Here is a 17512-nt window from a genome sequence, read left to right on the forward strand (position 1 = left end):
GTGGGTCCAAGAAATTATGGCTAGACTTACTCCCCAAAAGTAAAATTTGGTTCTAATTCTCCAAATTTAACAGAAAAAATTGAGGATTGTAGATTTTTAATTTTTGAAAATTAATTTTTCGTGGTAGTTTCCTCCATGTGTCAATGAACTGTAACGGTGTCTACTCTTTACTGTCTGTCCTCCCCACACTGGGCTGGACATGTTCTCTTCCACAGTCTCCCTCCTGCCTGCAGGTCTCTGCCGTGTGTCTCTGCCTTCAGTCAGTGTGGTTGAAGGAGTACAGATGGGAGGTTGGTTTCAGAACACAGACAACTCACTAGAGACAGACTGTTCCACTGGAGAACGTGACAACTCACTAGAGACTGATCCACTGAAGAAAGTGACAGCTCACTAGAGACTGATCCACTGGAGAACGTGACAACTCACTAGAGACTGATCCACTGGAGAACGTGACAACTCACTAGAGACTGTTCCACTGGAGAACGTGACAACTCACTAGAGACTGTTCCACTGGAGAACGTGACAACTCACTAGAGACTGATCCACTGGAGAACGTGACAACTCACTAGAGACTGATCCACTGGAGAACGTGACAACTCACTAGAGACTGATCCACTGGAGAACGTGACAACTCACTAGAGACTGATCCACTGGAGAACGTGACAACTCACTAGACACTGATCCACTGGAGAACGTGACAACTCACTAGAGACTGTTCCACTGGAGAACGTGACAACTCACTAGAGACTGTTCCACTGGAGAACGTGACAACTCAATAGAGACTGATCCACTGGAGAACGTGACAACTCACTAGAGACTGATCCACTGGAGAACGTGACAACTCACTAGAGACTGATCCACTGGAGAACGTGACAACTCACTAGAGACTGATCCACTGGAGAACGTGACAACTCACTAGAGACTGATCCACTGGAGAACGTGACAACTCACTAGAGACTGATCCACTGGAGAACGTGACAACTCACTAGAGACTGATCCACTGGAGAACGTGACAACTCACTAGAGACTGTTCCACTGGAGAACGTGACAACTCACTAGAGACTGATCCACTGGAGAACGTCATCACCCTGGGGAGATTCTCTGCATCAGAGCCTTACACTGTACATCAGGCTGGTCTACAACTCTGTGTAAGGCCTCTGGCCTTAAACTCAAAATAATCCTCTAGCCTCAGCTTCTCAACTGCTAAAATTACAGGCCTATTAAATCAATACAACAAACTTCGAAGTGGAGTGTAGTATTTGAGAAGGTAAATACATTTTTACTTTTACAATGAGAGTATCAAATACCCATGTTTCATATATTTCTTAAAGTGTGATAATGTTTTAATTAACCATGTTATGTCCATTTATATCATCATAACTAATTATGGTCTTTTATAAAATGTGCACTGTACCTTGTAATTCCCAGACCTTCAAAGGAGTCATTTCTTTGCTGCTCTCAATCAGGTACTTTTGGAATATTGTCAGATTATCTTTAAGATCTGAATATATTTCTCTGCAAGAGAATATTAAGTAATATTAATTTTCACCACTTACCACAAATTATGATACAAGCAGTATACTTTTGAAATCTTTCCTGTAATTAGAAAGAGGCTAATAATTCAGAATTAAGCTAATAAATTATGATACAGCTATAGTCATTGAACTTAATGAGGAAGATCTCTGTGTGTGTGTCTTTTTAAAATACATAAAACAAAAAATCTGGAGGAATGGATCCTTAATTATAACACGACCTGTAAAAACGCAAGGCATCTATCATTATCTTAGTCAACAAGATTAGCAACTTCAGTGTCTTAAGTATATTTGTAATATTAAGAGCTAATGGTGTTAATAAAAATATTCTTTTCATTTTGCCTGTATACATGACTCACAAAATTTCCCCTTCTTGTGTTACAAGTATGCACACATAACATTATGGCTAGCCTTATGCAAGGGAATCCACAGAGGACTTTCCAGCCTATTCTTCATCTTCAAACAGAATGGCAAAAAACAGAGCGGCCTATTTTTAATAATTGAAAGGCTACTTGTACAAATATATTAACATAAAAATTAAGACTAGATGTTAAAAGGACAATCTAGGACAAGAAGATTTGGGTAAAACATGTTTCTTCAAGATTATTCATGATTTTTGTAAACCATTAACTCTGTGTCAAGTATTATAAACTATTTTAAGTTATTTTCAATGTCATTTATTGCACATATGTGGGATAGAGCATACATGTGTGGTATATATATATGGTAAACACATGTGTGTGAGGGTGCACACAGACAGAGGCCACGAAGACATCACATCTTTTGCTCTCTCAGTCTGCCTTACTCCTTGACAAGGTCTGTGTTTTGACCTGGACCTAGGCTGACATCCAGTTAGACCCAGTGCTCCTTATGCCCTGCCCCCACAGCACTGGGACCACAGAGAGCCTGGGTGGGCATGCCTGGCTTCTCCCATGGGTAAAATGGGATTGCAATTCAGGTCCTCAAGCTTGGACAGTGAGCAATCCTTACCCACCAAGGCACTGCCCAAGCCTCTCTTGTCTTCATTTATAATAAACATTCATACAGTGTTAATTAATTATTACAAACTGTTGTTTAATAACATACTATTACAATATAGCCTTTATGCTTCAAATCTTTGTATGCATTCATACCTATAAATATATGTACATACATACATTCAAGTGTGTAACAACTGTAATTCAGAAGGAGACAGCAACACAGGGTGCACATGAATAGTGGGTGTGATGGAGTGAGCAAGAATGTCCCCCATAGGCTCATAGATCTGAATGCTTAGTCACCAGGGAGTGCCACGACTTGAGAAGGGTTAGGGGGTGAGGTGAGGGCTTGCTTGAGTAGGTATGGCCTTATTGGACGAGGTGTGTCACTGTGTGTGTGTTGAGGTTTCTTTTTATTGTCATCTGCTTTCTCTTCCTTTTTGATATTAACTGTCTGTAATTTAATAAATAAACACAATGGTGTACATATAAAATTGTATGTGTCCTTGCTAGTTTTATTTCAACTTGACACAAACTAGAGTCATCTGAGAGGAGGGAGCCTCAATTAAGAAAACAACTCTATAAAATTCAGATGTAAGCATTTTTTAAAAAATCAGTGATTAGTGGGGGGAGGGCTCAGCCCATTGTGGGTGGTTTTGTCCCTGGGCTGGTGGTCCTGGGATCTACAAGAAAGCAAGCTGAGCAAGCCATGGAGAGTAAGCCAGTAGGCAGCACCCCTCCATGGTCTCTGCATCCTGCCTCCAGGTTCCTGCCATGTTTAAACGCCTGTTCTGACCTTCAGTGATGAACAGTGATATGGAAGGATATGCCAAATAAACTCTTTCTTCCCTAAGTTGCTTTTTGACATGGTATTTTATCCCAATAATAAAAACTGAAAACTAAGACAGTGCATATATATGTGTGTGTGTGTGTGTGTGTGTGTGTGTGTGTGTGTGTGTGTGTGTAAAGAGCATGTGCCAACATTGCATACCAAATGGACTACTTTCAAAGCAAATGTACAAAATAAAACCAATTGCATTTCTATTCAGACTTACTTCAGTTTCCCAAAAAGAAATCCTTGAACTTCATCTACTTCAGTCTCATTTTCTATATCAGTATCAGTCGTAGCTACATTAAAGGAAAAATAAGCATTTGTAGGCTGGGAAAAGAACACGAAACTCTCAATATAATGAATTCTATTTGTTTTCTTTCATGCACATTTCTTTCATGCACAAGGTTAACATATGCATGTGTATTTATTATAATCCTAAATGAATATGTACTCTTTTTAAAGATGGGCTTAGATCATTACTTACTTCATAACCACAATGAATGCTATATAAATTACTTTATAGAAACTTTCTATTTTATATGCCAAAAATGATAAGAAATAGGACCCACAGCAAATCATGGTTTTTGCTTTCAGGTCTCATGGTAGATCCATACCTCAATAATTATGAGTTTTTGCACAATTCAAGCAATCTTAAAGATAGTCAAGGGATATTTAGAAAGACACTTAGGACCTCACAAAACAATGGCATATTCTGTAATCCTCATTTCCTATCTTCTACCAAACAGTGCTGGGGTGGGATGAGGGTGGCTGTAAGGGCTTGCCCTTCATCCTGGATTACACACGGCAGCTATATTCTCTCCCCATCTGTGGAAGCTCTGGGTCCTGACTCTACGCAGAAATGCAGGATGCACACTCAGATTGAGTCATGTGCTAGCAAAAGATCTGCTGCATTTAATCACCAGATACAATAAAATTTGTTGTCTACCATGATTTCTGTTGGGATAGATACCAGGAAAAAGACACTAATGATCAATATCACATTCGATGGGAAATGAGGAAGACAGATGGATAATGTTAGTAAAGGAAGCGAAGCGTCTCCAAGGAAAGGCACAGAAATGCGTGGGTTGGAAAGGGACAAGCAGACCCTGAACAGACAGGAACTGTAACTCTCCCAGATGAGGAGACCCCAGCCGTTAGCTGCTGGGCAGTGGCGGTCAGTTTTCTTTTAGGGTGTAAGTGGATGCTATCCCAGTAGAAGGTCAATCATCCAGAATGCCTGGGAATACAAACTGCTCTTCCTCGTTTTCTTTAAAGAGGACACAAGTGGGGTGCGTACAGAAGGAGGTGTACATCTGCAAGAGTTGGGGAATGAGATGAATAAAATCAAAGCATGCTCCATGGAATTCCCAAAAACTAAGCAAGTTTTATTTTTGGTGTTTCGTTTTTTAAAGAATGTCCTGAGTGCTCTGTCACAGATGAAATATCTGTATCAACGCACCGCCAATTCAAGGTGCAGTAAACAGTGCCGAGCAGGGGAGGGAAGAGCTGCAGATGAGGAATGCTAGGAACCCTCAGCTCTGGACAGGACATGGCTGTCACACACAGGAACTCTACGGAGCCTGTAGTCACCTGTACAAGAGGAAGCTAGTCAGACATGCCGGCATGTCTCACCCAGAGCTCACAGCTATTTGTGATGGATGGCTTGCTGAGTGACGGTCACTTTTCTTTAAGGTGGAATGACCGTTAGTAAGCTGCCTAGCATTCCCTGGCAGATGACATCACACTCACGTGTGCAGGCATAATGTTTTTGTACACTGCAAAGTTTACCCTGGTGGTACTCAAATGCTGATAGCTCTGCCCTTATAGCTTGTTTCAATCTGGATACAACATTGTAATTTTATATATTTATATTAAGAATCTCCTGTCTCAAGTTTGTGTTAACAGTTCTTACCATTTATTCTCTGCCTTGCCAATAAATGCTGATCACCCAATGGCTGGGCAGAACAGAGAACAGTGTGGGATGCCCACCACCTGAGAGAGCTAGAGAGTGAGCAAGAGAGATCCAGATTCAGATCCGCCAGGAGGATGGAGGACCTGGACCCATGAGGAAAGGGTCAGGAGAGAGATTGTGGAGATTGCACCTGAAGCAAATATCTAAGTATTATTGGGATGGGATGGGAGGTGGCCAGATTAGCATAAGAGGTTAAGATAGATTATTTAATCGCTTAGCTACTGAGGTATATCTTGAAATAAGTCTTGGTTTCTCTGTGTGGTTATTGGGGACTAGCAAAAGGTAAAGAAATACAGCCACTGGATGAATTCACTGCTTACATTTATACTAAAATAATTACACATGTGCTTGCGGGAAGTGCTAATAGATGGACACAGTGGGTTATAAACAAAAAGCAACAGATGTCGTCGAGTTACTAGGAACGTGTGCTGGGGAGAGAGGGAAGCTGAGCATGACAAAGTACATTGTATATATTAGAAAAAATGTCAACGAACAGAAAAGGAAGAAGCTTTATTTAAACAGTGAGAACCTTACTTTTAATTTGGGTATCATCCAATGCTTTGTATTCTGTATCTTTAATTGCTAGCTCCACGCCATAGCCAGATAAGTACATTTTTCTTGAGCTTGGTTTCTGTTCAAATATATTTATTTTAGAAAAAGAAGAAACGTTTAGTTAAGTATCTTGCTTTACATTTATATAACTACACCATGCCATATTAGGATACTATAGCAAATTGCTAATACTGGAGACATGTACACACACACATACTCTCACACACACACACTCACACACACACACACTCACACACACACTGGAGACATGTGCACACACACACTCTCACACACACACACACACACACACACACTCACACACACACACACACACACACACACACTCGCAAGCATGTGCATATTTACTAGATGCAAAGGTTTGAACCCAGTGCCTTGCGAGTGCTCGGCAAGTTCTCTAACATCAAGCTACAGCCCCTTCCCAAGACAAAAAGCTTGTAGCCACTGTGAAATGTTATTATAATTTAGGGGAACACTTATATTCTCTGCACAGAGTCTATCAAAGAACCAGAATTGTGTTGAGGACATGTTCCTAATAGAAATTCAGCTTGATTCTTCAGCCTCATTTGCTTCTCATTCGTTAGGTAGCTAGTTTCAGGACAACCAGAGAGTGAGCAAAAATAAACAATGAAACGTTGAGACCAGACAGACAGAAAGACAGACAGACAATAAAGCACCCAGTGCGTAGTATTTTAGAAACCCTGCTCAGATCTTTCTTCAGATCTCTTGATGAATAAAGTATTCCAAATGCCGCAAATTAATGGCCTATCTGTAATACTCATATTATCAGAATTTTGGTAGCTAATTTTCTTTTAGGGAGGGGCAAATAGAAAATGTATCTCTAGAGATTCCTTCAATAAGCAAGGCAAATCATGTTTCATTCTGCAAGAGGCAACACAGATGAATACATATGGTTGTAGAATGAAGTCTAAGTTTCCTTCATCTCCAACTAAAACTCCTACTGACTGAGCTGCAGCCACCAGCATGGGGGTTTTATTTATTCCAGGTAGGAGGCTAGTTTCAATTAGTCTGCATGCACCACATTCTTAAAAGCAGCCATGTGCTTTTGCCTAACACAATTTGCACAGCGACAGTTCTATATGCCTGCATACCCATTTTATCTTCCCTAATGCTTTTCTAAGACTTAAAATTAAGTATATCAGCAGAGTGCCTATCTCCTGGCCTTTTTTTATTTCCAAATCAGAACATATATGAATGACCTTTGGATACACAGCACTTAAAACCACTGCTCACACTAAAATTTAACTCAGGAATGATGTAACAAAAGCATGCAGAAACTGAGTCATTTACAGTTCCATACAGCTACCCCAAAACAGCACGGCAGCTGGTGGCTTGGGAAACAGAAATTGTAAGGCCACACAACTTGTTGGAGTTCATGAAGGAAATACAATTCCACACAACCAATTTCTATTATCAGTACTACAAAGTTATTGGCTCCTGCATAATAAAAGAAAAATGTTTATTAAATTTCCATGTACTTTCTTCTTTTGAAATGGTATTAAAATCAAATTGAATTGTGGTTTAATAAGCCTGATGTGTAAACTGAAGCACTGGTAGCCAAAAGATCTTCCTATCTCTTCTTCTCCCTCAAAAAGGCATCTGGTCAAAAGGAAGCATAAGGAAGTCTATTTTCATTCAAATCACATGTTGATTGATTTACACGACAGCCATTCATGGGCGAACTCAGACGACCCATTCATTAAGTAGAAGGTTATTATTTAATGGTACAAAGCATCCTCATGGACAATATGATCCAGTAGAAGTATATTTTTGGTTACATTCTCCAAAGAGTATTTAAGACAGAGCTTCAGCAGATGGGTGTATCCTCTAGGGGACACATTAGCATCCCTTGGTGAACTTAAGATGAGTATACACTTTTATCTCCTACATCCAGTTTCTGCTAATGTGCCTCCTATCTCTGGCTGCTCCACCCAGGAGAGAGCTACATGCATAATGTGTTGATGAGTGATGGAGAACTTCGAGTTTAAAGGAATCAGCTCTATAGAATGTGTGGCCCGCACACTCCACTCCCATCACGTGATCCTCTCCTAACTTCCTATTTCTACTGAAACACTTACACAGGTACTATAGGTTCCTCACCGCCTGCCACTAAATGTAGGTTTCCGAAAAAGGAACTGTTTCTATCTTACTGCTTTGCAAATAATGTTTGGCCTAGAGGCACATGAACCAATGACTTAAGTATGTTAATATTTACAAAACACATACGCATTCAATGGACCTGAGCTTCTGCTGTGTCTTTTAATCTTTGTATGGACTATAGATATTTAAAATATCTATATTCTAGTTTACAAAAAAATTTAAGATTATTTAACAAGATTTTCTCATTTCTAGTAAATCGCAGGGATTTCACTAAAATCATACAATAAAATTTAAAAATTGAGACTAGAGAGGAGACTGGAAAGACATTTCAGTAACAAATGCACAATGGACTAGGCATGTGTCTGGCTGGCCTGGGACCACAGCTGCCACCCTGCTTTTAATGTAATTCTTAGAATAGCTGAAGCGTTCTCTCAGGTCAGCATCCTGAGACAGGGAGGGAATGGCTGGAGCAGCCAGATTCTGTTTATAGCTCTCCTTTAGTAAGATGTTCTAAAAAGGCCTACTCTTCAACTGTTGTAAGCTTCAGCAGCTCTTACAAATGTTTAACAGTAAATGTTACAGCAGCAACAAAGGAAAAAGCTCGAAACACAGCAACCCAAGGGTCACTAAGAAGCCAGATGTGCATAAGAAAACTAAACTCTAAGAAGACACAGGAAAGGAGCACCAGATATGGGACCAGAACGCGGCTGAGACAGGACGGTCACAGAAACCAAAACCATCAGAAATCAAAGTGGCTTCTATACAAACGATGAATAAAATTGGTAAACCTTTAGTCTGGGTCAGAAAAGAAGAGAAAACCACAAATTACTAATATTAGTAAACCAAACAAAAAACAATGCAAACATGTACCTGAATATAGTGGCGGAGAACATACAGGATTTTACCATTTTTTGATTTCTTAGACAGTACTCTATGAAACTCAGCAAATGCTCTTGTACCAATCTCTGCATAGAGAACAATCACTGGTAAGTTGTCACTGCTTGTGGGAAACTTATGATCTCTTTCAAATAGGTAAGGCCTGGGCCTAAAATAAAAACAAAATACAAACTTTCAAAGGAAGTGAGAGTCAACAAGTGTATTGGGTATACACCGTGATACTTGATATTTTCTGCTACCAAAGAATTCATAATGTCAATAAGTATAGAAATAGGAAAGTAGAAATAAAAAAGAAGAAATTTGGTTTAACCAAAACTGGTTATTAAAAATGCTTTGGTTTCCAGTATGGTGCATTGTCAATTACATTTTAATAATATACTTTTAATCAATTAAATTTATATTTAATTAGAATTACTTTCACTACAGTTCATATTCCCTAAAGAGAGTTTCCAAATATGTAAAAGGCCATATGAAAGCACACCTTCATTAAAAATTAGCATTTAATACTAAGAACCATGAATGAGATGCTCTCAGTCAGCTATTGGATGGAACACAGGGCCCCCAGTGGAGGAGCTAGAGAAAAGTACCCAAGGAGCTGAAGGGAGGTGGAACAACAATATGAACTAACCAGTACCCTCAGAGCTCATGTCTCTAGCTGCATATGTATCAGAAGATGGCCTAGTCGGCCATCACTGGTAAGAGAAGCCCTTTGGTCTTGCAAACTTTATATGCCCCAGTACAGGGGAATGCCAGGGCCAAGAAGTGGGAGTGGGTGGGTAGGGGAGCAGGGAGGGGAGGGTATAGGGGACTTTCGGGATAGCATTTGAAATGTAAATGAAGTAAATACCTAATAAAAAATTGGAAAAAAAAAGAACTATGAATGAGCTTCTTACAGATGGGTGGACAGGTGGACAGATGGACAGGTTCGGGAAGCATAGGAGTTCTTTAGGCTTGCAAAACCACTCTAAACAGTTCTGACAACCTTTTTCCCAGGCACATGATGGATTGTTTACACTTTCTAGTAAATTCTCCCTTCACGTGTAAAGTTAGTACCATCCCTTACATACCCCTTTCAGTCTCTGAGGTACAAACAGGATGATCCCGGGTAAAGGGGGGGCTCAGGTTCCATAGAAAGTAATCATTGCTTTAAACCACAATGTTTGCCAAGCTTTCCTTACACAGAAATGTAGACATTTACACAGTGTCTGATAAATATGCAAGGAAGTAAGGGATGGCAGACTCCTCCTCACACAGTGATAATGAAAAACGTCCTCAAAATTACTTGCAATATAGTTTTTTTCTTATCCTTAAAATGGGCTAAAAGATATAAAAAGCTTCATACAAACATAGATACAAATAAGATCAGATAACTTTGTCCAGTGTCTTAGAATATTAAAATTTCTATTCCAACTCTCTTCCCCACAAATCACTTCTCTTGATTCTCCCCACGATACTTTACCTTGAAACAGCCTTATTCAGCAGCTTTTTAATCTCATTAACTTTACAGGTGCACTTCGTGTGTATAACCACAAATGCAGTACATCCCTCTGGGGGCGGCTCATCAGCAGCCATCTGCAACCCCAAAGATGACGTTGTTACAGCAGCTCATCATTACGATATAGCCCTGAAACTCAAATGCTACTTTGGTTGAAATAACTGATCTTTTACTGGGAAGTTGCTGTTCTAATTAAGATAAATCATTTTCTGAGTAGAATTTAAGCAATATGTAATAGAATAAACATTGTTTTAGGAGATACATGCATTCAAATTTTTCTTAATTCTATAAAAGTTTTATCATAAGCAGTTTTACTGACAACATTTTCCTAACTCCAAGTAGACTATATATATTTTTTTTCAACCACAATCAACGAGAGAGATGGTAATAAGATAATAACATATTATGGAATGAAATATACATTTGTTTTGAATCAATGGTTCACCTTAAGTAGTTTAACATATATCATGAATGCATCCTCATTAAGTGATGCTTGGGTATTTTTACCTGTTGGAACATCTGAATGGTTGGAGAGTATGCCCTTATGGAGAAGGCAAACTTTAGGAGATTAATGTGTATGTTGTCTAAGAACTGTCCGGCTTTCTTCAGGATTAGGTTGTAGTAGGAATAATCTGATTCTACAAAGAGAGAAAGATGTTAGCATTTCGCACTCAGTTTCTTGGCACATCCCACCTACAGAACCAACGGGATCAATGCCAAAACATCATATTTTAAGTTTGGGTAAGCTGCTACAGAAAACATTATTGTGTCTATTTCTGAGCGATCAACAAGATAATTTTAAAATAAAAGTCTACTTTAATGGCAAGATGCACTTCAAAAATATTCCAACTATGGTGGGTTACTATGGATGAGTTATAGATCCAATCCGCAGTTGAAAAAGACTGGAGGGCAGTAAAGGGAGCAGAACGCCACAGATAAGAAAGAAAGTCACCCTGTGGTTCAGTGAGCCAAGTCCAGTCAGCATGTCAACAACACTCCAAGACACACTCCTCAAACGTGAGTGACTTTCATCATGAACTCAAGCTTTGTCTATTAGAACCTAATAAACCATACATTTATGCCAATAGAGTCAGCCATTGCCTCACTCTCTTTAATCTTTAATGTCTTCAAAGAGTTAACACTTGCCTCCATACTTCCACTTCACCGAGTGTGGTCTACACCTTGCTCTGAGCACCCAGGCAACGGCAATGAACGTTTCCTGAAAGTCAGCGGAGAATCTATGCTACTGAGGGTTAGGAACTGAAGTGTTTGTAGCACACATTCTATGCACTTACAGACATGTAATGGCTTAGTTACTGAATACAGTGTTTGTATGTCTGTGTGTGCATGCCAACATGTGGCAATCAGAGGCATCACTCCTCAGTTACCGTCCACCTTCGTTTCTGAAACAAGATCTCTCAGAGTCCTTGACCTCACCAAGCAGGCCTGGCTGGCTGGCCAGGACGCTCAGGGGTCCTCCTGTCTTTGAGATTACAGAACAACACAGGCTTCTTTTTCACACAGGTTTTGGACTCAAACTTGGGTTCTCATGCTTCAGCTGAGCTATTTCCCTAGTTCTAAAACTTAACTATTTCCCTACTGTCATTCTTTGGCATGTAAGTAACAATTTACATATGTTTGGATTGTATGTTAGACAACAAACCCAATTTCACTGGTAAAACTCAATTTCAAGTTAGCTTTCATCTTTAATAAATGGTAAAATTATTTGTAGGCCTAATTTATTTTGAAATCAATTTCTTTATGACTTATTATTGGTTAAACATTTGGTTCTTTGGTTCTATACCTATTTTGCATGTCTACATGCTTGGCATTATGTAAAAATGTTCTGGATAAAAAGCGGTCAAACTAGAAGATGTTATGCGTCTGTGCTCCAAGGCTAGGAGCTTGCCTAGGCTGTCTTCTGTGTGTCCTCACAGCGTGCAAAGATGCCTAATGCTCACCCTGTCTTAGTGTGCACAGCTGGTTTGCTGCCTCCACATCATGAAGTATTGCGTGTGTCCATCATGTTTACTCATCCCTGTGTTACCATCATTTAAGCAGAGCCTGGCACCTCTTAAAACAAACATAATGGTTATTAAATAATGCTTTTCAGGAAAGTTAACCCTGAGGGCCCAAAGAGGTCAGGGCCTCCACAGGAAGACCAATAGAGTCAACTAACCTGGATCCTTGGGGGCTCCTAGAGACTGAATAACTAACCAAAGAGTGATCTCAGCCTTCAACTAGGCCCCCTGCACACAGATGAGCAGCTAGGTCTTCATGTGGGTTCCCTAAACTCCTGAAGCAGGCACTGTCCCTGAGCCTGCTGCCTGCCTGCCTGCCTGTGGATCCTGTGTCCCTAAATGGGCAGCCTTATCTAGTCTCAATGGGAGAGAATGCACCTAGTCCTGCAGTGACTTGATGTGCAGGAATGGGGGTGAGGAGGAGGTTGGTGGACAACCTAAGGGGGAGGGTTCCTTCTCAAAAGAAAGGGGAAGGTGGAATGGGAAGGACTTGCATAGGGAGTACTGGGAGGAGAGGAAGGGCTGATACTGGGTTGTAAAGTAGATTAAATAAGTTTAGTAAAAAATGTCTATGTTTTACAAGTATTTTACCTAAAGTACTATCAAAAGTTTATCTGATTACTTTATATTTAGAATCTAAGTCAAGAACTGCTAAGCTTCAAAGTTGCTTAAGCCAAACAGACTGTGCAACAAATGAATACTTAAAACTAATTATTTTCCATTTACATTTGAGTAAAAAAAAACTATCTAATAACCTAGAGTAAAAAGTTTTCTGTGTCTATATGGTTAAAGATTTAGTTTTTATGGGATTCTACATTCACATCATCTACTTTATTTCAAAATAAAAAAATAATCTTGCCGGGTGTGGTGGTGCACGCCTTTAATCCCAGCACTCGGGAGGCAGAGGCAGGTGGATTTCTGAGTTCGAGGACAGCCTGGTCTACAAAGTGAGTTCCAGGATAGCCAGGGCTACACAGAGAAACCCTGTCTCGAAAAACCAAAAAAAAAAAAAAAAAAAAAAAAAAAACTTTCCTTTAGAATAATTAGCCCTGTATTCCTGTATTTTCTATTGCTATTACCTAGATTTAATGGCCTCAACATTTTGATATTCTCCAATATATTATATTTATAGATATAGATATAGGTATACATGTTAATAGATACATACATTTTGGCATATGTGAAAGTAGGAATTATATTTTATAGATAATGATATGAAGATACATTATCTGACTTTTTAAGGGTCATTCTTGGAAATATCGTTAAGAGCTTAAAAGCAAAATACACAGGCAATAAAATTGCAGCAAGGCCAGTAAACATTTGTCCAGACTCACAGAATGTATGATACTAGAATCTAACAACAGACTTTAAATGATACTAATGTGTCGATACAGGTGAGTGGACTTGGGTGAAGAGCTGAGTAAGGAAGCTCATCATGTGAGTGAGTGGAGGAGACAGGAGAGATCTCTGTCCGTTCCTCACTTCTGCTGTAGTCATAGAGTTCTTTTAAAGTCTCCTAAAACAAGAAATACAATCCCACTGCAAAACTAATAGCATATCAAAGAAATTAAGGAAAGTAACCCAAATTTTGATTTTTTTCTTTAATATGTGACAATTACTAATTATGTGAATTTTCCTACAGGTTTTAGATCTTTATACCTTACAATAGTTTCTTAGCATTTCTATTGCTGTGATAAAACACAATGGCCAAAGCAAAGTAGGAAATGGCTCATTTCAGTTTATATGTCCTGATCACAGTCCTTCATCAAGGGAAGTCAGGACAAGAAATTGGGCAGGAACCTGGAGGCAGGAACTGGAGTAGAGAGAGCATGAAACAGACCATGGAAGAGAGTTGCTTATAGGCTTGCTCCTTAAGTCTTTCTTCCTCTTCCTCCTCCTTTCTCCTCCTCCTCCCCCTCCCCCTCCTCCTTCTCCTTTCTTTTTTTGTTATGTAGCCTAGGCTGGCCTGAGTGTACTATGTCAACCAGGCTGATATGATCAACCCCAGCTTGTTTTCATATACACCCAGGAACACTTGCCCAAGGTTGGTATAACCCAGAATATTACTGGGTAGCATTCAATCACTTATTAGGTGTATGCACCACTGGGTTGCCCACAGATTTATCTGAGTTGGGGCGTTTTCTCAACTAAGGTTTTCTCTGTACAAATGATTCTAGCTTGTGTCAAGCTGACATAAAAAAAAAAAAAAAAAAACAGGCAGTGCAGTTTTCACGGAAACATCTTTTCATGTTTAGAGAGGGTTTTTTTCTTTCCTTGCTTTGAGACAAGGTCTCACACAGCCCAGGGTGACATTTGACTCAGTACAGAGCCAAGAATGACATGACCTTCTCATCGTTTTGCATCACAGGTGGTAAGATTACAAGAACATAGTAGCATCATGCCTGTTTCTTTGGTAATGCTGGTGATCCAAACCTGGACTTCTTGCGTATTAGGCAAAAACTCTACCAACAGAACAACGTGCCCAACCTTCAAATTTAATGTTCAGATTTATTAACCCCATTGGCGTTCATATTTAATTATTAGCTAACGCATATACAGAAGTATAAATGCTATATGCTAAAATGTGCGCATCACTTACCTGTCTGCTTATAAACTGCCAGTTCTCTTACTGTTTCCACAAACTGCCAAAACTTTTCATTACTTTCTTCTGCCATAAATTCACTGTTTAAAAATATCCATCAATGAAAACAAAAAATAAGTTAGATGCTATAAACTACACTATAGAACAAAATATTTTATGACGAACTCCAAAAGTAATATTAAATTACTGATATCTATTTACCATAACACAATATGAAAATGAATTGAAATTTTCACCTGAAGTAATTATATATATATAATTATGTCAAAAAGATTATACTATATATTATTTTTTGGCATTTCCTTATCATTATCAACTACTTAGAAATGTGTCATTTGTTTTTCTCTCAACATGAAATATCATTAAGGTGAGAAAAAATGAGAATATTAAAGGTAAATAGTAAATATAGGGATCATTTATTGTTCATTAACATAATTAGCTCTATAAATACTATGTAAAAGTCATATATAATAGCCTATTGCTAAAGATACCAAAGACCAGGAGACATGAAGAAATCAAACGGCAGACCGTTTGGGGAGAAAACTCATCAATGGTCTTAACACTTAACGTCTGTGTCTGCACACTGCAATGACGACCAGCCTGGAAAAGGACGCCCATTGTATCAAGAGTGGCATGAATGTGTGAGAGTAATCAACTATTTTCTGATTGGACTTAAGAGTCACTAGACAGGAGGAAACTCATGTTTGGTACTATAAACTTTGCGAAGAACGTCTCAAGGGGGATGTTATAGGTCCTAGGAGAGAACCCATTATTGTTTTGCTAAATGGGCATAATATCAAGCTGCCTTCTAAAATCTTATTTTTACACCCACAGGTTAATGTAGCTCTCAAATCCTCATTAGGAAATCTTTGTGCATCAGAGGGAAATTAATACAACAACTTGAAGCTGGCTAAAGTGTAAAGAGGACTTGTCTGTGAAGTGTTCACCCCTCAAGAGACTATACCATACCATTTCCCTGAAAGCTCAGAGGATATAGAATTAGGTATAGAATTTTCCACTTTGGAGTCATGTTCACACTAACAATTTTTGGGTTTTAAACTACTTGGGAATCAGATGTGGGATACCCAACCTGCACTGGGTAGCTGTAGGTAAAGGTATGATCCATTCATACGACAGCACTTGGTTATACGTATTTTTCTCACTATAGCCCTGCTCTAGACAGTTTTGTAGGTATTCTGGAATTGCCACCGTCCACAGTTGCAGCTGAATGGCTGAATAGACCCAGGAGTCGCCTCCCTACATTAAACAAATGGTAGTGACCTTCCTGGCCTTGGCCATCTCTCCAGATCACATTGATAGTTTCCTAATTTTCATATCCTTTCCAATATAAACAGCCTGAGAAAATTTCCAAATAGCAAAGGGTAGCCTCATTTTCCCATGGCTTATTTCTCTCTTCATCCTGTAGCTTATGCAGCAAAGAGCTACAAGGTGGCATCCTGGATAGTTCTTGAAAATCTCCTCAGGTAACGGACAACTGTCCAAGTTGGTGTTCACAAGTGGCTGAACCTACGTTAGCCGGTATATACGGTCGATATATATCAAGACCCACCCTTTCTCTTGCTTCCAATAAATAACACATCCCTTTTGAATCCTTCCCATAACTACTTTCAATACCCATGTTTTTACCAACATCTTATTCAAGACTATTCATTCTCCAGAAAACAACAGCTAGTTCTACCACACTCACAGAGTCCTCACCAGAATTACCATTATTTTAGTAGCCTCCTCAAGGTGATATAGACCTTTTCTACAGTTCTCAAAATTCTTGTAGCCCAAACTCACAGCTACTTCACAGTTTTGGGTTCTTGTTGCATTGAGATCCTATTTTCGATATCAAAATCTACACGAATTTCCCAGTGCTGTTGTAACAAGTTGCCAAAACTATGGTGGCTTCAAAAACAAAGACATTCTCTTATGACTCTAGATGTCACAGGTCCAAAATCAGTGAATGGATGGTACTTTAGTACTTTTTAAGACTCTAGAAGAGACTGTTCTTGCCTCTGCTCGTTTTATTGGCTTCAGATGCTGTGACTTGAGGCTACTTAACTCCAATCTCTGACTCTAACCTTGCATGACCTTCTTAAGTATTTTTATGTGTCATGACCCTGGACTTGGGGCCCACTAAGTTAATTAAAAATGCCCCAATATTCTCAATTAGGTTTGCAAAAAACTTGACCATTGACAGATTTGGGCGTTAGGATGTGGACATATCTTTGTGGGAGTTGCCATTCAACCTACCACAAAGTAAAGAGGGTGTCAAATTTGGCTCAGACTAGGTTGTCAAAAGCTTTAAGGAACATTCTACAGAAGTGATAATCTGGAATTCATGAAACTAAAACACCAACAATACAGCTAACTGTTAAAACAAACAAACAAAACAAAACAAACAAACAAACAAACAAACCCTGCAGGAGATGGGGAAGAAGAAGTGTAGGAGTCATGGGGGTGAGGCCACCACCACAGCCCACAGAA

The 17512-nt window shown here is 39.2% G+C and overlaps 1 protein-coding gene across 21 annotated transcripts in view; it reads right to left on the bottom strand.

The window, feature by feature from the left end:
* The window catches only part of Uggt2 (UDP-glucose glycoprotein glucosyltransferase 2), a 117791-nt gene that overhangs the window by 98285 nt on the left and 1994 nt on the right, over positions 1-17512 (bottom strand). For 18 of the 21 annotated variants that reach the window (XR_003950882.1, XR_003950881.1, XR_001781137.2 and 15 more), the window contains exons 2-8: positions 15017-15099; positions 10904-11034; positions 10361-10473; positions 8875-9049; positions 5848-5944; positions 3565-3637; positions 1415-1515 (exon numbers count right to left, since the gene is read on the bottom strand). Coding sequence is in view for 4 of the 21 variants with exons in the window: in NM_001081252.2 (NP_001074721.2) it covers positions 1415-1515; positions 3565-3637; positions 5848-5944; positions 8875-9049; positions 10361-10473; positions 10904-11034; positions 15017-15099 (773 nt within the window). In the remaining 17 variants the exon portion in view is untranslated. Of the gene's footprint in view, positions 1-1414; positions 1516-3564; positions 3638-4446; positions 4655-5847; positions 5945-8874; positions 9050-10360; positions 10474-10903; positions 11035-15016; positions 15100-17512 lie in introns of all 21 variants that reach the window. The other 3 variants (XR_003950888.1, XR_003950887.1, XR_003950884.1) reach the window with 3 other exon arrangements.

This window comes from Mus musculus, chromosome 14 (assembly GCF_000001635.26).
Source record: "Mus musculus strain C57BL/6J chromosome 14, GRCm38.p6 C57BL/6J".
Lineage (NCBI taxonomy): Eukaryota > Metazoa > Chordata > Mammalia > Rodentia > Muridae > Mus > Mus musculus.